Source organism: Apteryx mantelli, chromosome 3 (genome assembly GCF_036417845.1).
Source record: "Apteryx mantelli isolate bAptMan1 chromosome 3, bAptMan1.hap1, whole genome shotgun sequence".
In the NCBI taxonomy this organism is placed as follows: domain Eukaryota; kingdom Metazoa; phylum Chordata; class Aves; order Apterygiformes; family Apterygidae; genus Apteryx; species Apteryx mantelli.
Window position 1 is genome coordinate 2,173,835 of NC_089980.1, and position 20,962 is coordinate 2,194,796.

A 20,962-nucleotide genomic window follows, 5' to 3' on the forward strand; every position below is an offset into this window, starting at 1 on the left:
TGAGCACTAAGCGATGCTTATAAAATGCTTTAGGGATGCTACGTATTATTGCTATCGTTACCAGTTCGGCTGATAAGTGCAGCTTTAACTGTTCATCTCGGTATTCCCAGATTTGGAGCTTGAAACCTGACGTTTGTCACCGGTTTACAATATTAGACGCAAATAAAATGCCTTTATTTGGGGAACGGAAAATGCCTGTATTTGCCGGTTAGTCTGGCAAGAGGAGCTCTCCGTAAGCAACCGTTTACTCCCAGATTTCCTTTGCTTCCCTTCAGCGGAAGAACCGTAACCATCGAAGACAATTTAAAGATACAAGCGGTTCACTTTTTGTTTGCTGGCTCTGCATTTTTAATCTGCTTATTTTTTAGACAGGATCACCTTGCTAACAGAACGCGTGGTGCTTTTGAGAAAGCAGATCCACGTAAACGCGTAGGAGACGGCGGCGTTTGCCCGGAGCGCGACGGGGGTTCTCCAGACTCCTAACGGGGGGGATCCCCTGCTGGTGGACTTCCATACCTGCAGGAGCTATCATTGCGAGGCGTCCGTAACTAGACCGGCATGCAATGGTCTCCTTCCGACGGCAAAAACCCGACAGCCTTTTTGTCGCTAGGAGGCTGTTCTCGCCTGTCATTGGCAAACAGTATTTAAAGTCGGCTCTGCCTCATTTGCCATGTGTTAGCCTGCGCTAGATGAAAGGCAGGAAGGAGGAAAATATTTAGTGGTGTCCTATACAAAAGGAATGGAATCTTTCCCTTCTAGAGATAACAGCATTAAAAAAAAAAATGGATGAAGCGGGCCACCGCGAGCCAACAAAAACGGAATACGCATGCGAATGAATTTCGGTCTGAGAGCTATCTACATTTATTCTCCAGACTCTCATTTAATTTGCAGCTCCACACCACTTTCAGAGAACAGCGTTTTTGTCTACACGAAAGCTAATTAGGGAGCTGCGGCACTTCTCCGCTGTGTACCGGCCCTCCCGAGCAAGGACGGGGTGGGGGGGGACTTGCCGCTGACCCGGGGGCAACGTCTCCGTCACGCGTGTAACAGGCACGAGCTCTGCCGCCGACTCTAACCGTCGAACGGAAAACCTTAAGAGTAAAACGCACACAGTTCTTATGACAAAAATAAAAGGCGAGAAATAAAATTTAAAAAAATTATCCCAGGAGGAGAGAGAGGAAAAGTCCCGCAGCAACAAAGTAAAGGTGAGCTCCATAGACAGACTTTACCTATTCCGGTAGACATGATCCTATACCATTTGCAAGCTCGGCACAACTGTAGTACTAATACAGACCAGTCTTACCACACCGCTGTCATGTTTTCCAAACTTCTGCAGTTTGGGTTTCCCTTCATGAAAATGAGACAAGATGAGGCCTGAATAATTTCCAATTATATTATATTGTATCATTTCATATCAGATGCACTTATGAGGATTGTTGTCAATTGTGTTTCCTTGTCGTTATGTTTTTCGTATTTGATACTTTTCTTGGGAAATCTCAGCTACTGAAATCCTAGGATCCTCTCAGAAAAAAAAAAAAATCGCTAGTGGAGGGAGAAACTCAAAACAGCGATGTGAACATACTAAAGTGGCAAAAAAAATCAGAAACCAAATCTTAAAAAGGTTTAATTTTCTTATTGCTTTTTATGTGCAAGTAAATCTCATTATTATAGCCTAAAAATAGTGGTTTTCTTTTTAATACGGGGATGGTAATACGTTTTTAATTGCTTTAATTCCTTTTCTTCTGTGAACGAGATGACAGCGGAGATAACGGGTGCCACCGTGCCTGTGGGCACACCTTATGCCCTGGGAAACGCAGACCTGGTGGCTCATTAAAGCACCGCGGAATAATCCCTTCCTGCAGGTGAGCTTGCTGAATTCCCGGGATCCATGAGCGCGCTGAGACGGCTACCCGCCGGTGCAGAATCCAGCGAAGAGGATTTCAACGCCGGACCTGATCAGCGGGGTGTTCTCCACGGCCTTGTCTCACGCTCTCGGTAACTTCTGCCTGCCCCAAGACGGGGACGAAGCGGGGGGATTTTCGGAAAGCTCGGAGGGGAGGTGGGCACCGCTTCCTTGTGACGACGCCTTTGAAAAAAATCCTTCCACGGCTTGCTGCTACGTTATTAGCTAAAGCTTTTGAGGATGCTGCGTCCGTTCTTGGTGTTCTCTTGCTGCCTACAGCTTTTATGGAAGCAGCAATAATAAAAGCAAATGCAATTTCCTCGCTCACCTGGTAGCGCCACTGTTTCGCTCGTGCGTGTGCGTGCACACACACACGCATGCGGGAAGAACCTAAATTCAGCATAGAGCTATCTTGAGTCCAGCACGGATTATCCCGTGCCGTTTTACTCACGCTGCGGTAACTCTTAGATCCGTGGCAAAATATCCATCGTTCTGGGCAGTTTACAGAGGCAGAGGAAAAAAATACTTGCCCTGAATAGCTCGTAATCGGAATATGCTACCAGCGTGCTGAAGACACGATACACGTCAGCCTAACACATCCATCCGATCACTGTCCCCTTGTGGCTCCACAGCTTTACGTACCTGGCGTAACTCCAGCAGGCGGTAAACCTAGCGTAGGCTTTTTCTGTTTCCTTTTTGGCACAATTTTTTTCAGGCACACAGTAAGAAAGACAGAGTCACTGATGCCCTACGCACAGATTTGCAGGGGATGAGTTTAAAAAGTCCCCTCTCTTCTCCGCAGCTTCCCACGCTTAGTACAATATAGTGAATAGCCAAGCTAGATGTTCATTTTCTGGTGTAAACATTTTTTTTTAAGAAGAAATGTAATGCTTGAAATGCAGATCTCTCTACATCTGTATAAGATACTGTATCAGTTCTCAAATATTCAGATTTCAAAATATTCTAGGCTATTTCTTAATATGTTTAAACTCTTTAAACTTGCAGTGATCTTACCAGTTTACGGCAGCTGACTTTCTCATTGGTGCTTTTGGCACGTGATGGAAAAAGCTACGCAAGTGCTGGTGTGCCTTTGCTTCATTGCTTCTCCTCGATTTTGCCACTGTGTATTCAGTAAGAGGAAAACCGTTGCTATTAAAAATAACACGAACCCAAACAGCAGGACAAACACAGATGAAATCGAAGCGATTGGCTAGCTGACGAGGGCTCGGGTATAACTTCAGTTATGCTAGAAGTACCTGTGAAGGCACCTATGTCTTTTCTCTGACACAAGCGCGCGTAAGAAGAAAGGTCCCATCTTGCCAGGAAAAGAGGAGATGCATTGTTTTGGGGAAATATATGCATATGTTTGAGACTCTTAATTATAAAGAAATGGTGATGATTCCAGGAAAGGATAAGAGCATATTTCTAAGCTTTTCCTTGCATAGCTGGACCAGGAATCGTACAGTATAAATTTACTTGCCGATAATAATGAATGACAGCATAAATAAAAACACGGAATATTTCCTGCTAAATATCAGCTGACCGATAATTTCAAAAGGCAGCTTGTATACGGAGGTGTAAAGCAAGATTAATTTGTGTAAACTCCCATAATGCATCAACCGAAAGCATTTTTCTTAAATCACAAAGAAAGCAAAAACGTTCCCTGTTTTGTAATTTCTGAAGATTTACTTACAGTTGCTGAACAATGAAACAAATGCTGAAAAACCAGCATGGCTGTAGCAAGAGAGATGCTTAACTGGTTACTCTGTAGTTCTGCTCACTGGACACCTATTGGTGCCTGCGTTTTAGGTGCTTCTGTTAAATTCACTGAGCTAGGGCTGCTACTGCTCTGACCTAGCCATTAGTGAGAGCAGGAGACTTTAATGGACACTGAATCTGGCTCTGTGATTTATTTTATTGGGCAGATTTACAAAATAACGATATGCTACGCTAATTTAGAGGCTGACATCTCTCTTGCACTTTTTCAACAGAGATAAATAAATCACAGAGAGGAAGTCTGCGCTTATTTATTACTTTTAACAGGACTATGACCAAACCAGCAAATGTCTTTTATTTCAAAGACGACTGATTTAAAATCTGACAGATATAAAGCCCTTTCGTCTGTAGCCGCAGTAGCAAAACATAGCTCATCCTGCAGTTCTTGCTTAAGAAAAACGGCCACTGAATCCAAACCTCCTGGAGGTCCGTCCTGATCCCACTGGGCCCAGTCCAAAACCCCACGGAAGTCGCCGCAGAGACACGCTGCCGCGAATGGCGTTTGGGTCACGGTCTGTAATATACCTGTGCGCATTGCTTGCCAGCATCTTCCGTTTGCAAGGGCTGGTTACCCATCTTGGCCAACAAGTCTGTTGTTTTCTGTATTTTCAATATCCTGGAAACGTTACATTTCCAGGTCATAAAGTCTCGTGACCTACGGGCCCCATTAGAAAACAAATTTTAGCAATACTTGCTTCCTGTTGAAATACTGCAGTTCTTTCCTGCTCGAAGTAGCCTAGAGAGATGCTCTTCATTATTTCAGCACTGGCGTTTCATAAAGTTTATATATTTCACTAAACGGTAGCAGTCATTGGTAGCTAGCTGATCCTTGCTAAACTGCTTTTTAAACTTTCTAAACTCTGTGCTCTTTAAAGTTGGTATAAAATCATTGCTGTCTGCTGCTTGGACAAGAAAATTACGTCTGACCCTGCAGTAAGGTTTATTGCATTTTTTCACATAATGCTATATCACATGTAATGTATTATGAAGAACAATTAAAAGGAAATTAAACCTGACTCACAAAGTCAACAAATATGCTGTGCGGAGTGGTATGATTGCTTTCCCACAATTACTTGTTTATTAATTCGCAGAGTTCAGTCATTCATAATGGTTTGCATAATTATTAATATGAATCAGCAAGGTTCGACTGCAAATTAATACGGTAAGATTTAGTTGACTGGCCCTTCCGTACTAATTTGAACGTGGGGTTTCTCGGTAACCTAGCTCCTCATTAGCAAGTTAGCTGTTCCTTAAAAAACTATGTTAATTAAATATATATAAATCTAAAGCCACCTAAAGGGGTCTGTTATTTACATTGATTTGTTAGGTAAGTACAGCTCTTCCAGTGTACCTTGGGGTTAGCATTTAATTCCCTTCAAAAAAAAAAAGCTGAGAGTGCTTTAATATCCCTTCCTGTGTTCCTTTTTCCTTATTCCGGCTCTCTTTTCATAGAAAGCACATGAATTTTCCTCTAATTAGGCTGTAACGTGTAGAATAGCATTAGTCCCTCTTAAGCACGCTCACTACCTGCCACATCATACCCTGTCTTTTGTTTTTTTCCACCTGCAGGAGACAGGTCTCGTGGTCTGCAGGATGAACAAAATCCCTTAACTGTGATCGTCGTGTGCTAACGTTACGGGCTCCATCGCGTTCTCCAGACAGCGATGCAGTCTAGTATTTCTTTTAATAAACAATATCGCTCTTAGTTTTTGAAAGCCTGGTCTAAAACTGTCCTTTGTACCTAGCATCTAGTTCATGTTGCAATAAACCCTGATTACCCAGGCCATAAATCATCTTAAATTCATATCTTTAGCTAGTCCTTTTAAAAATAATGTTTAAAAAAAGTAAAAGCGTTCAGTTTTTCCCTAGTTTCTCTGTTACATTGTGAGATTTATTAAAATTGTGTCATTAAACAATCCAGTGGGGTGTTTCTGCTTAAACTCTCATAAAATGACACTGATGATTATTTAATCACTTTTAGCTTAATGCAAATAGCGCTATGATGTGTGAATTGAATTGAAGCAGGAAAGTCAAAGTGGTTACTTTAAAGGAAGCGAATGTTATTTACACTGATCAGAAGTATTTCGAGCACTTTTAGCCTGCATAACTAATGCAAAAGAATTTAACATGAGCATAAATGAGAACAGCTACCGACACACCCAGTGACGTTATCCAGTTTTATAGTTTCTGGGTGGAATTTCCCGACGCATCCTAGCGAACGGGAGTTTGCACACCGGTGTGTCCGCGGAAGGCCCCCAGGAGCTGTCACGTAGCTGCCGTGTAACCTCGCCCCGCTCTGCTCCAAAAGCCTAAACCTCTGGTGGTGGGGATGCCCAGCAGCGCATCGGTCTAAACTTTTTATGTGCAAATCCACCTTCCGGGAAATGAGAAATACCCATAACGGGCCGGCTGCGTATGGGAAGAGGAGGATCTCACGGAGTGTGCAGCTGGGGGCCGCTCCTGAGGTGCATCCTGCAGTTTGGTCTCTTCTAAAAGATCTCCAGCCTACCGGCACCGAGGTTGCTCCACGAGGCAAACTGATTCCTCTTCTTATTTTGACCAGCCTTGGGAACTTGACCAAACTGTGCCCTGAAGGAAGCCCTCCCCAGGCAACAGAACGGGAGCTGGAAACCCTTTTCTTTAACTTTGGCAATATCCCAGGTGTGTCACCTGTCAGAAAGCGCATTAACTAGCCCATCGTTCTGATATTGATAACTTTACGACCTCTGAAAGCCAGCGAGGTACTGCACATGACGTATCGATAACTGCACGTGACGTATCGATAACTGCACACGACCGTCCTGGCAAATGAAGTAGTATCGTACTAGCGATTCCCATACACACGCTGCAGCAATATAAAAGGCGCTCTTCTGGGAGGTGTTACGTGTTATTGCAAGCACTTGGGTTGCTACGGCATACATTAGTCTGCCACCGTGCTTTAGAAACTGTTAAATACACAAGGTGTTCAACATACAACATTTTACTAACTTCAGCAGTACGCAGAGAGCAAACCAGGCGTATAGGCACGAGAAGCGCCGTGAAAAGGGGCTGGCTGAGCAACACGAAATTCCCGCGGGCCACTTAAAAACCCATCGGCGTGACGGTGTTGCCCTCGCTCCCTGGGAGCCCAAACGGGCGCTGCTCGTTGCAGCGGCGCCGCCTCGGCTGCACGCCCCGCCACGCGCCCGCAGGACGTATCCTCTTCGCCTGGTCGTCGGGATTGCTGCCTCGCCAGCGCCAGGCGGCCGGCATCTTCTGCGGGCCGCGACTGCAAACCGATTCGCGAGTACGGCATTGCAAAATCCCAAGTACGAAAACCACTCGCACCTAATCCGATAAATAAACTACTTAAGTAGTTTTAGAAACTAGTGGGCCGGCTCTTTACGCATTATGTTAGTAAATTTGATTTTCATTAACGCCGAACGGAGCATATACGAAGCGCTTTTCTATCATATTAAAGGCATGATGCCAGCGAGCATTCGTTTGGTTGCCAGGTATCAGGAGACCCCTCTAATTATCTGTTTGATACTTCAGATGCAGCCGAGGGAGATTCCACTGCTCTACGGATGCGTCCTATAACTTGGCAACTGTCTTACGGTCAGCTTTACCTCCGCCGCACACAAAAGGGTTGTCCCTCGCCAGGCAAAACTTAGCACATTCCTCTCCTGTGAAGTGCCGTGAAGCACCAATGACCAACAACAAATCCACGCGCTTTAAAATAAAATATAAGAAATATTTTGGAGCTCTCTCCCTCACCCCGCCTTTTATCTGCTGCTGTGGCAACGGCAAGAATTTGAAGGCTTTCAGGAAGAACCAGAGACTTCCAAGAGCACTGAAGGAGTGAGGCATAGGGAGCACTTCATATTAAACTTACTGGAATTTGCTTTCTTTTTCCATGAAGAAAAGTCTTTCCTGTCAGGGAAGAGCCTGGCTCTTGGGAGTGCAAGTTCCAGTTGAGCCTTTTTAAGATGCAACCTTAGGAGAAATTAACTCAATAAAAATTACAAAAACTCTCTCCTGGAGCGGATACCTAAGCTAGCCTAGCGTAAATGTCCAGGTGACATAACAGACTCATATACATAATCTTCAGCTTTAGGGTAATGTGTCTTTGGCTCCTGGTGTCTTAACTGCCCTGGCATTAGACAACCACAGCTTAAAATCTCAGTGCTGAGGAACACGCTAGCTAAGGGACCTGATGGAGGCCACCCGACGCGGGGCAGGAGAAAGATGGACCAGTCACTGTCCCTGATGGCAAATCCTGCCTTTTTTCTTGTAGCATAATGACAAATGAGGATGGAACTTCTCTTGGTCAATAAATATTGCCTGTCCAAGACCTTGACAAGTTGCCGAGTAGACTTTGGCATCTTATAAAATAGTCAGAGGGATGAAGTGGATCCCACCGTGGTGCAGTCAGAAGAGACACCTGTTTGACTGGATGTGTTCATCTTCTAGCTTAACAGCCTGTTTCTTCAGCTGTTGTCTGTGTAGTTAGAAACAAAAACATTGGCTCTTAAATTCATGTTTAGCTAAGTAAATGAACTGAGCCCGCTCAAAGGCTACTCTGAATTAAGCTAGAGCAGAGAATCCGGCCTAAGTATGGCTGCAGCAGCCTGCCAAGAGGCAAAGTTTTGAAAAGCCTAACATCTGCTATTCTCACATTAATATCTGTATCACTGGGATCGCAGCTCAGGCAGGTGAGCGTGCTGAGGAGCATTTAACTGGGCACTTGTAAAGTTGCCCTGAGACCTCCTTTAAAAAGTCCATAGTAACTGGCTGCTGAAGAAGGAGAAAGGAGAAGTCTTGAACTTTAAAACTGATTAGTTCCATCACATATAGCGTTGACCGGTTTAACTGTGAAAACTAAAAGCACTGCTCCACTGAAAAAAATTTAGTTCAAAAGCATCTGCGGCTTTCACTGAGCGGTGAAAGTACTGTAATAGAGGAGTATTTAACGCACTAAAAGCTTCCACTACTTTCAGACTGAAGTACGCTGGTGCATTTTGTAGCCAAGTGACTGTGGAACTATAGTCAGATGATTTTATGCTGTTTTTCGATTATTGCCTGCTGAGATCATAAATTTATGAACTTATTAAAGTCTTTTTGAATAATTATAATCAATTTGACAAGTGCAGCTGCATTCTCAGGGCCAAACAGCTCTTCCTTGGGATAAGAGAGATCCATCTTTTTTCGGGGGGGGGGGGGGTTGGATGACTGTAGATGCAACTGTACCTTCTCCTCACACCTCAGTGCAGAAGGAGATGTGGAAGGAACAGGCCACCGCACCGCCAAAGCGTGAACATGTTCCCTGAGACCGATGGGGAGCTTCCCACACTGCCAAAGCAAGAACATGTTCACCGAGACCGATGGGGAGCTTCCCACACCACCAAAGCATGAACATGTTCCCTGAGACCGATGGAGAAGTTCCCACACTGCCAAAGCAAGAACATGTTCCTCGAGAACGATGGGGAGGTTCCCACCATGGCTAGGGGGATGGATCCCCACCAACCTGCTTGGTTCCCTACACTGAGTAAATTTACTGTAGGGGGGGGAAGAGAGAAGGTGAGAGAAATGTTTTGATCTTTGAATTTGGTTGTGGGTCAAGTTCTGCAGCTTTTAATCATGTTGAACTCATACGGAAATCAATGGAACTTTTCCCTCAACAAAAGGAAACATTATTTATCTTCTTATTACCATTAGCGGCAGTTTCACGCGCGCAACCGGAAGGGGTTACTTCTTCAAGTTAGCAGAATCTTGAGGGCCTGTTGTTAATGCTAATTTGAAAATGGCATTGGCACATTACGGTCAGGAGATCCGGTATCATGGGGTTAACCTTCAGCCTTTATGCTGAACGCAAATCAGTGAGGAAATCCATTGCTAGGTGCAGTCTCTAATTATTTAAAAGATAATTTGCATGCTGCCTAGAGATAAATTAGCTCCCAGGTGACAGCTGTTCCACTGTGTCCATTCCTGGAACTAGATGTCATGCTGGGAAATCTAAATGCAGACCAAAAAAAAAGATTAAAACATTGTACTTTCTTGCCTTAGACGAGGGCCTTCGCCAAAATGGAAGCATAAAGGAGGGGCGAGGGAAATTAATGTTTCAATCAGCACGTCTAGAAGCTTAACTAACGGACCACAAACATTTCCACAGCCTACATTTTCTTTTCACTGAGGGCACTTTACATCTTGCTGGAAGATCCTACAAGTGGATGTAGGTGTAATGTGTACTAGTTTGAAAGGATCTTTTTTTTTTCAAGGTCAGAAAGAGAAATTCAGCCCCATCAGGCTTGCATTCAAGCAGCGATGTGAAATCATTAGAGCTCATGTGAAGAACACCCAAACCAGTTTTTCTTCTCTTTATCACGCACACAGAAATCATTGAATACATTTTCATATTCCTTGTCAAAGGAAGACAAGTCACCACTTCTTATCTGCCTAAAAGCCTCAAGAAAAGAAACCTTTTTCAGGAGGAAACATGGCCTGGGTACATGGAGGGAGCAATCTTCGCTAAGAGCCTCAAGGAGTTCAGGTCGGACCGGGTTTGCCGGGAAGGTGTGAAATAGTTTTGGGAGGGTCTCCTTCCTCTCGTGAGGGGCCACAACGAGCTCGGCAAGACACTACTGCTATTAGTCATCACATCAGCTCAGGGGGCAACGGATAGATGTATCCGGCGCGTATGGATAGATGTTCCTGTCCTACTAAATAGACATTCGCACAGGTGCCGGCCACATGCCTATTTACCCTTTCTGAAAACTCTATCAAGTTTAAATTAAACATTATGGAGGTTGCAAAGCTGAACAGCCAAAAATTTAGAAAGACGAGAATTCGGTCACATTGTCTGTGCAGCTGTAATTCAACCTGATAGTGGTTTATGTGTACTCACGATGTATAATAATTAGTAATACCTTAAAATGCAGATGGCTATGGTGGCTTTATGGTCGTGTTATCATGCATGAATTCACTCTACAGGAACGAAACAGGAGATGGAAGTAAAATACTACTATGTCCTCAACTTCTTGCTACCGGTCAATATATCAGAAGATAAAGTAACTTCATAGTTGTTTTACAGAATGACACAACTATCTCAGAAACAAATGCAACTATTTCAGAACAATGCAGGTCATCTGGAAGCAAAGTTTAGCTTTACATAATGTTTAGTGGGTAGACAGCATCACATACTCTGTTCAATTATTTTAGAGTACAGGGAATTTAGCAACCTAGAAATAGCTTGGCCCAGCAGCACCCACGAAAGCAGCTGACTGGACTGCAATGTTATTGTATCATATGTATGTATATTATATGTATATGCATATTAATTGCATTTGATATATTGCATATGTAATTTTATAGATTATGAGACTGTGTTATAGCACCAGCCTTTTTCCACTGTGCTACCTCCTCCTGAGAGAAGCAATTCCCAGTGCCAGTTTTGCTTTGTGCTAGGACTGTTACATGGAGATTACTGGCAGTTTTCTACCTCCTCTCACTGTCTCTTCCTTTTCTCACTAGACCTTTCACTCTTCCTTGGCTGACTGTGAAGGAACAACAGTAGCAGGCAAAGGTGACAGCTCCTGGGGGGAGGTGTCCCTTGCTGCAGTGGGCTGCTCTTCTCTGTCTTCCATCTTTTAAACCAGCTGGAGAAGCTATCCTCCTCATCGTGTAGACATTTGTAACTGAAATATTAAGATTGCTACGAACGGAAATGTATGTATGTGTGCACGTGTGCGCATATGTGTGCGAAAGTACCAGAAGAAACAACAGAACAAGGGTTGAAGAACAGCACGTGTTAATTGCTACAGAGCACCATATGTTTGATCTCATTCAAATGACCAAACAGCAAGAAGAGAAGGAACAAACTGACCTAAAGATAAGGCATAAAGAAGATAATAAAATAGTCAGCTAAGGAAAACATAGCAACTGAAATTCAGGAATTTTGCCCCAGACTTATGAGAGGTGAGATGAAATAATGAGGCAGAAGATCCCAGAGAACATCCACCTCTAAAGGATATAAAAGGCAAGTCCAAAATCAGTTCATCATCACTAATTAAGAAGAGCTCAAGAGATGTGATGAAGACCTGATGAGTGACGTCCCTCTGTGTTGTACACAAGTGATCTTGGCCAGACCACTTGGACACGCAGGTTGTGGTACTTGTGAGTATGTGGATGTGAGAGGACCTCTGACCTTGCGAAACTTCAACCCTGGTAAGGTCCTAGGAGTTTCAGCCAACAAATAACCACGGCTAAGGCCAGTTAAGAAACAACCTGTCTTCTGCAGAAGCTCATGACTTCCCCAGTGAGTATATATGCTGGGATAAGATGAAGCTGTCCTTCCTAGTCTTATAATGTTGACTGGCCCAACTCATCCTATTAACAGATCATCACCAGGATCTTCATCCCTCTTGAGATTTTTAAAATTCTATGGTTGTTTAGAACTTGACCTTGCTTGTAATCCCCCGATCAGCTTGTGCACGGTGTGAGGATCCTATCACGATGGCCAAAGAGGCTAATACATTCTTAATTGCTCTCACGACGAAATAAGCTGTCCGTTTGGAAAGTTAATGTGTCATCTCTTCAAAATCTGAGAGCAAGGACTGCGGGTTAGCTACGCAGGGGTCCTGGTTTACTCCTTGTACCCAGGTGCCCGTGGGACGCTGAGCTGTTACACCGGAGGATTATAAACCGTCATACAAGGGAGAGCAAGCTTGCACAGCTTTCATGTGAATGCGTCCAGTCTTGCAAAAGCTCGCCTGAGAAGGGCCGTCAGCATGCCTCCGTGCACCTACGCCGGGCTGCTGCGAAGGGAACGAGGTGAGCACTGCTCTTGCGGTAGGGTGAAGATATCCTACAAGAGGGAGAGTTAAAGCTCGAAGAAGTAGAAGTTTGGACAAGTTCTTGATGAGGGCTTATTTCAAATGAAGCTTTCAAAAGCTTATTAGTGTGTGTGTGGTGTGGAATTGTTGGCCCAAGCGGAAATGGCATATGTGGGCATAGCAGCAGTTATATTATTTTGCTAAAAGTGATCAGTGCCGAAATAATTATTGTTCTTCCCCCTTCCCTTTTTTGCTGTCTTTCACTGTTTATCCCTCCCAAGCTGCAGGCCGAAACGGCTGCTTCTCTCACCTCTAACATCTTTTTTCTGGGCAGATACTTCAGATTTTGCAGTGGGGTTAGGCATGTCCACTCGGACAATCCTTTCGCTCTCCTGAAGTTCCCTTATTTGCTTTCCAGGTAACGTATTGGGCAGTCCTCATCTGTGCCCCGCCGCAGGCTGAATCAGATTGGTGGGTGATAAAGTTGATTTCAGGTGGATGAAGATAATCAGCATCTTCACCACATTGCCCCTGGCTTCTCCAGTAGAAGACCTGCCCAAAGCCATTAAAAACAGCCTCTTTTATTTTCATCTGATAGAAGAATAGACAGAACACAGTACCATGGGACTGACTGATTCTGCAGCAGTTTGAATATAAATGTCCATTAAGCAGTAATTGCATAAAGGCATTTTAAGTGCTTTAAAAAAAAAAAAAGAAAGTGCAAATTCTCCCCTGTCCCCAGATGTGGCTTGCTAATTCCCCCAGCAGGCCAGCAATAACGAATCACACTTTCAGAACTTCTTTTTTTTAGGGTCTATGCCCTTAGATGTGGAGAAGAAAACTCGCTGCCCATTTTTACCGCAGCGGTTGGCAGAATTGCTCTGTCATTGCTGTAACGGTAACTGCTTCTGGTCACGCTGCCTTCGTTCTCCTGCACCGCTGCGATTATTCCGGTGCTGCCAAAATCATCGCTTCTGCCCTTGGGTCCTTAAAAGCGTTAGTTTGAGTCAGTGCCTGGAGAAACACGCGGTTCAAAGGAGGCTGCAGAAGCGATTGGGTAACGTGTGCTGAAAACACCCCAGCGGTGCAGAGACTAATTTTGTCAAGGTCAGGAAACTCCTGCTAGCTACGCCGCAGCCAGAAGTCCCAAAGCGAGATGGTGTTGCTGATGTTGCCGCTGGAGGGACGCTTGCTAGCGCGTGCGCCGACCGCCCCGCAGCCGCGTCTGGGCACGCAGCAAAGGCCTCAGGGTCTGGCAGCTTTCGTGCTTCATCGAAAAGATCCGGTCGCAGCTGTGTTTGCAGCTTGTAACACCATGGAAAAAACCTGATGCTGCCTTGCTACGATCTGAATATTGAGTTTTTCCCAGTGCTCAAAACATATTAGCTGAACCGGATCAGCTGTGGCAGTGCCAGAAAATTATCTTAGCCGCTATCTCGCGCAGTTATGTCAGCCTCCTTCGGTTTCTACTTAGCACCTATTGACCATACGCGCTTTAGGTGAACTTTGCATTTGCTGGGTGCCATTCCCTTCCTGTAAAACAAGCCCAACAGTTTCCATAAATCGACCTCAATCTCTGCTGTGGTAATAATTCACAAGTTTCACGGGCCTCTCAGCAGTGGCTCTCCTGGAGGGCAATTTGCAAAGAAGCATTTTTGGCCAAGAAACCTTTAAACCCAACAGTTGAAGTTTGGGTTCATCTCTGTCTTCTCGTACAAGATGAGAATCAAAAACTGAAGCACTGTACTCTGTAGCATTTATCATGAGGAGACACTACGGGAAGAGAGCTGCAGAACACATCAGCCTTGGAAAAGATGCGCATCCAGTCCTGGGGAAGTCCTGAGTCCTCTCCAGGGGGATTCACCTTTGGAGCCGCCCGCTGAAACCCCTGTTCTCTAAATCTGGCATACAAGCCAGTCTTTTGTCATTAAGTGAAGGGCTCGACTGGATTTCCCCCCCCCCAGGTTCAGCAGGAATTCTTATTTCTCTGTCCTTGTCAGTGTACGATGTCTCATCCATATTCTGGCGAAGATTTTCGCCGTGGAACCAGCAGAAGGGCAAAAGCTGGAGAAAGAGGTGCAGGAACTCAAGGGCTCTTCAGTCCCCGTCTCAAGATCCCAGGTGCCTCGTTCTGCTACGGAGGCATGTAATAACTCTCAGTGAGAGCAACGCGACTGCGCCTCCGGAGAACTGTGCCATTAAAACCTCTCGAGGAGTGAGACCTTGGTTTACACGTTTCCAGATTTTTTTGGGACCGCTGGGTTGCTTCTATCACGCAAAGTTTCTCTTGGACCACGGTGCATCCTTTACATCAAGCTTTTACTTGAAGATGCTACATCCATAAAATAGGTCTGTGAATCAGCTGTGCACCACTTACTGTAACCTCATACCAGTGTGTACGAGTAGCTGGAATTATTGCTTCCTGTGTGAATTATTTAGTTGTCATTATTACATTTCATTTGCTATCATCAGTGCTTCATATTCACAAAGCGTAGACTGGCCCCCTCTGAAGCTCCTCTCAGACTTGAGTGATCTAAATAATACTGTTTAATCTGAAATTTTTACTGCCATTTATGCCTTTCTTCAAATCAGTTGTAAATATATTGAACAAACTTTAAAAACTTTCAAGGTGCCAGATCAGCCTTGTATCATGAGGAAGATTTACCGTTTGTTTCTGTGTTGTTTTTTTTTTTTGTCTCAAAACCAGTTTATGCAAGGCAGTACTTTGCTTCTGTGATAACTGAGGTTCCCAAGACACCACTTGGGAGGGATTTTCTTAAATGAAAATCAAAATAAGATGTATCAGCCGGTTCTTCTTTACCTACTATTTCAACTACATGCTCAAAGAATTCTAGCACGTGAATGAAACCCGGGAGTTCTTTGCCAAGCCTGACCTCAAAAACACTTACTTTCACTGAGGCATAAGAAATAAAACAAACTGGAGGTTTTAGGCCAGGTAATTTTTTGAGCTATGAAATTCATGAGAAGTAGCACAGATTTTAAGACATAGATCTGGGTTTTCAAATGCCCATGATAACTTCTTTAATTAAGTTTGCATTTTCAAAAGCAAAGAAAAATTCTCTCTGAGGAGGTGGCACGTAAACCTTGGAGATAACCAGGCTTTTTCCCAAAAGCGAATTTACCGTCTCCTACTACTTGAGAGAACCTGCCTTGGCCTCAGACCGTCCAGTCCGGACGCCTCCCTGCCCTTGCTCAGACGCAGGCGGCAGAGGGGAGCAGCGTAAGAAAACCTGCAAGTCCTGCTTCGCTGCTGGGACCTGCTTTCGAGGGGAAAATCCTGCAAGTCGGATGGGGACCCTCCATTAGGTATACAGAGTCCTGACACGGCTTCCAGCTATAACGTTAATTTTAAGTGAAAATAACTCCCTTGGGGTCGTTACACAGAGAACACAGGCCAGAGGATAAAGTTCATGTTTGATGTTTTATCACCATATAAGCAGGTAAGCTGCTCAGTGTGACTATCATCATATGTGATTTAAATCTTCCTAGAAGCCTGTGGCTTAAGAATTCGATTTCAGATCACTAAAAAACTTTAAAAAATGATTCCTGAATACGAACCTTCATTAAAAAAGATCCTTCAGGCAGCTTGATGAATTAAGCCAACTGAACAGTCGAAGCAGAAGTTATGAAGCTACTGAAATGGGCTCTCATATGACAGCTGGTGAAGCAAACCACTGCTGCTTCTCTAAATAAATCTCAGAGATGGAGCTTGTTTAGGAAGGACTTCAGAGCTTGCATTGCCACTGATAATTTTGCTAAATAATGGAAAATTATTTTAAAAAACTAGTTGGAGTTCTAAGGGAAAATAGATGATAAGCCGTAATAGAAGAAAACTGTAATTCTGCCAGAATGTAGATTTTGTGCACAACGCTGAGTTCCTACCTGTAAAGATCTGTAATCAGCTTTTCCTTCCAGCGGGAACAGAGGTCGTTGAGAAGACGCTCATGCTGCCCGTACAAGCAAACGTAGTTGGAGACAGGAAGGGGTTCCTTTGAGAAGCAGGTGATGGATTCGACCATACTGTATTCATTGACATGCAGCCTGAAATAATTCCCGTGTCTTGCCTCTCCGGTTATAATCTCCGTCCCCTGGAAGAGCAAACATAAGGGAAGCTGTGGACATCTGACTTGGCTTACGTACAGGCTCAGGCGGGGTGTCCGCGCTGATGTGCGCCAGTTCTCGAAATCCACAATTCCCTTTTTTTAACCAAGACTGTCCATTCCTGGTAACCCGATTTATACAACAAGGCCCTTTTTTGCCACGGTTTGGGCACACAGACGTGCAGTGCGGTTTGCGCCTTGGTTAACGGCGCGCAGACTGCGCAGCGCACGACGGTGACCCGGGGAGCCATGGGAGCCTTGGGGACCTGCTGGAGCAGCAGCTGGAGGCCGGGAGGGATGCCCTGGGGCATCTTAGACAACACTGGATGCCTCTGTTAAAGCTACTGAATCGAACCCTATTCATCCTAATTTACTGCACAGTATCTGTATTATTGCATGCACATTGCATGACTTCTTATTACAGGGCACCATCCTGCGGAACCGAGCACACACTGGTATACTTACACTCGTTCTCTCTATCTATATGTATATATAATATATATATGCATATGTGTGTGTATATATATACACATATATATATATGGTATGTCTGCAGAGTCTAAATTTATGGCACATTGTAGCTACATGACCACAGGCAGAAGGTTCACATCACCCTATTAATCAGGTACAAACATGTTTTGATATTAAACCAGAGATTTATCACATATCAGTCAAGCCTTTTTGGCTTTGTGCAGAAGTTTTCCGGTAGTCAGAGGGGGGTGACCTACTGGAACAGGAAAAAGCATCAAAAAGGACCCTGTCCAGTTCTGCAGCAAAGGTTATAAATGCTATAAGTGGCACCGCGTGCTAGATGGTTGCCTGCAGCTGCAGGAGGCTGAACTTGATCTCCTAGGATGTTTCCTTCGGGCCTATCTTCTAGCCTTACTACTGATGAATTAGTATCGCCTCTATGTGTGCATGTGTTTATGTGTGTGTATATATATATATATGTGTATGTATATGCATAGGCATAATATATTTATATATGTAAATATATAAATACATATATAATAACATGTAAATAAAAAACACATACGACACTGATCAGCTATTTGAAGAGCATATTTTTGCTTCGACAAAACCACAAAAACTGTTCCCATCGACGCGAGAAGTTCTGCCTATTCAAGGCTTCACGGGTTACACGCACTGGTTTTTCCATCGTCTCCTCGCTGCAGTCCCGCAGAGCAGCCTGGCAAGCTGCCAGTCGGGTCGCGCAGTGCCCCGTGCAGGAGACCGGCGCTGGTCTTCGTTTCGCCCCCCACCCCGTACGGTGCAATCTCAGGCACAGCCTTCCACCTCGTGGTTCTGCCTCCCCCGGGCAGCCTCTTTTTCTCTTTATAAACTGAATATTCCTCGGCACAGCGACACCCCCTTGCTAACCTGAGCAGGGGCTGCAGACTCTTGCTGGAATACTAACATTGCTATTAACAACAGAATAATAATATTGATGCTCAAACTGTAGTGTTTAGCTTCAGCTGGTTAAATCATGGAAATTTCAGCTGGTTAAATCAGCTGGTAAAATTAATGGAAGACAGAAATATAACACTGTGTTTCAAACCTCACATCGCCGGGAGGTGATCAAAGGCTCGAAGCTATTTTGTAAAGCTGTATTCATGTTCCTTTTCTATATATTTTTAAAAATCTGTTGCTAGGCTACAGTAACCTTTGTTATTTCCACATCTCGCAGGTAATATGCTTCACCGGCTTCTCGTATTTCTTTCTTAGGAAGGGCTTTTAGGCTTTACATGAAGTTTCTGGAGTGGCTCTAAAGATGCTGCCCGACGCAGCCCCTGAAAAGAGGATAGGAAACGGCGATCCAAGGTGCAGCAGCAGAATGCTATAGTCATGTGCCAGCAACGTGAGCCACCGGACCCGGCTTTCCTCTCCCCATAATGCTCTTCCTGGACTGCGAAGTTAGGAGAAAAGGTGAGCCACGTTCTGATTTTTTCTTCTTCCTCCTAAAGTCTGGGTTCCTTTTTAAAAAGATCTCTTCTTTCTGTGGATCGCTACTATCTGAGTTTTAAAATCAACACTGAAGCAGCCTTCTAAAAGACACTCTTTAGATCATCCACAAGAATGAGTTTGATGCAGAAATCCCCGAGGAACAAGCTATAATCTCTATGAAGCAGGAGCTTGATGAGGCATGGTCTTCTCTGGCCTTAAAGTCTTCTTGCTTCACAAATCCGCTTCTCCAGGAAGAGAAGCCTCTCCCCATTTGTGCCGTGGGAGACTCTCCCACGTAGCGCAGCTGCACAGCGCGCTTCTCTCTCTCTGCTGTCCAAAGGAAGACGACTCATGGTTGCAGCGTTAGGTGCTTTCTGCTAGCAAAGTACGGAGCGCACCTCTTCCAGAGGTGGCCAGAGAGGCACGGCACTGAGCCACCAGCTCCAAAAAGAGGGTCAAGCAGTCAGGCTGCAGTGCCACATCGAGGAACTGTGTGAATCCTAAGAAGTGCCACATGTAGTGATGAAGAGTTTGGGTGATTTAGGGCTTTGTCGCTACCTCCTGCCTTCAAGGATCGTTACATTTTGATAGATTTCATGGCAAAAGAAGAAAGAATTGAAGTAAAGAGCTTGGTCAGATGTAGCTTTAATCTTATCTGTATCTATACTATATTTACAATGTGCTAGTGAATTTACAAGTAAATTAAATTACATTAAATACATAGAGACTTGCTTTAATGCAGTTTGTTCCATTCCAGAGTCTGCTGCTGAGTCCCAGCTCAGAAGGCCTCTAACTACCTGCTGATGTCCGCCCTTACTCAAGATATATTTTGAGACGCGTGATACTTATGTATCTATCTCTTTTTGGTTTTGTGTTCTGAATAAGAACATCTTTCAAAACTGAGGGCAAAACAAAGGAAAGTTAAATAATATAACTTACATAATTAGGCTGTGCAAGTTGTATGTCCAAGCACATAGGGATTTCTGGTTTGGAAACATGCAAGTAATTATAACCTCCTGGAAGAACACCTCCTGCCATAAATTAAAAGATTAGATTTATTCAATCATAAAAGAAAAGGAAAATAAAGTGTTTGCTTGCCCTCCCTCTCCCATAATCATGTATTTATTCACTAAATCACAGAGGAAACAAAGATCTTTTTTTTTAAGTGGAGTTCATGTTCTAAATATATATATTTTTTTGTACTTTTATATATTCTGGTGCAGTAGCCACACAGTGAAAAGTTCTGATCATGGCTTTATTGATCTTGAACTTGGAATAAAGATACTGATTTTCACTGGAATCACTCCATATTCACAGCAGTATAAATGAAAGAACAACTTGGTCCATTATTAGCAAAAATCTAAAATATAAGCTTATTTTTTGCAAATGCTAGATAAGACTATGGAGCTAAAGACAGCTGAAGAACGGTTAATATGGAATTCTTGCAAACCCTTCATCCCACCTCTCTGAGATCTCACGTAGTAGACAGCATGGCTCATTTTCTGGATGCTGCTATTCCTCTCACTTGAACATAATCTGGCATAGAGATAAAACTTTTAGCTGTCTTGAGCTGGGTGATACCAAGGGGAAATGCATCCTTCCCTTAATGCAAGCAGAATCGCTCCCCAGTGTCACCTAGAGGCACTCTCCGATAGGCGCCACTGACCATTAGGGAGCTTTGGTGACTTCGGCTGATGCTGTTAGATGGCTACTTAGGTGAGATGAACTTACCTTTGCCGTGTAACAGCGAAAATACTGAAGAGGGTATGAAAGTATGGCAGAACTCCATTTTGACATACCTTTAATTTTACACCCCTTGTACAGGGGGATGAGTCTATCCACGTCTTTCTGTGGCTCAGAAAGGGGCTCAAGGGTTGGATCAAGGAGATTCAGCATAGACACAGCAAGGTGGAAGCCGATCTCTTTCGAACTGAAGTTGCTGTGAGTCCACTCATTTGCAAAGTATCTATTGGAGAACTTTGTTAAGGGACCTGCAGCCCTGATGCTGTTGTCATTAGTTTGGAAATTGGTATCAATCACAAGTCTTCCATCATAAACAAGGCAAGCATCATTAATTGCCTTGAAGGTTTCATAATCCACCGTCCTATTGGCAAAGCTAAAAAATGCCTAAAAAAAAGATGTCAGTAAGCGTGGGTTATTACACATTAGTTACTGGCTGGTTTCATAAATAAAATCCTCACTCTGAATGAAAAAACATTCATTCTGAATGTTATTTATTTTACAAACAAGAACATGAAATACAGCATGATTTTATATACACAGATATATCCTACTGATCCCATATTTATAACTATTAAATATGAAACTAGACTCATCTACTTCTGGTAAATTAGATTAATTTTATTTTAATAACTCTAATATTAACTATCTCAAATAGCCTGAGTGGA

The 20,962-nt window shown here is 43.9% G+C and overlaps 1 protein-coding gene across 1 annotated transcript in view; it reads right to left on the bottom strand.

Moving 5' to 3' along the window:
* The window catches only part of CFAP61 (cilia and flagella associated protein 61), a 140,856-nt gene that overhangs the window by 3,999 nt on the left and 115,895 nt on the right, over positions 1–20,962 (bottom strand). Inside the window, exons 22-24 of the mRNA XM_067293896.1 lie at positions 20,354–20,681; positions 19,494–19,585; positions 16,393–16,598 (exon numbers count right to left, since the gene is read on the bottom strand). Of these exons, the coding sequence (XP_067149997.1) occupies positions 16,393–16,598; positions 19,494–19,585; positions 20,354–20,681 (626 nt within the window). The remainder of the gene's footprint in view (positions 1–16,392; positions 16,599–19,493; positions 19,586–20,353; positions 20,682–20,962) is intronic.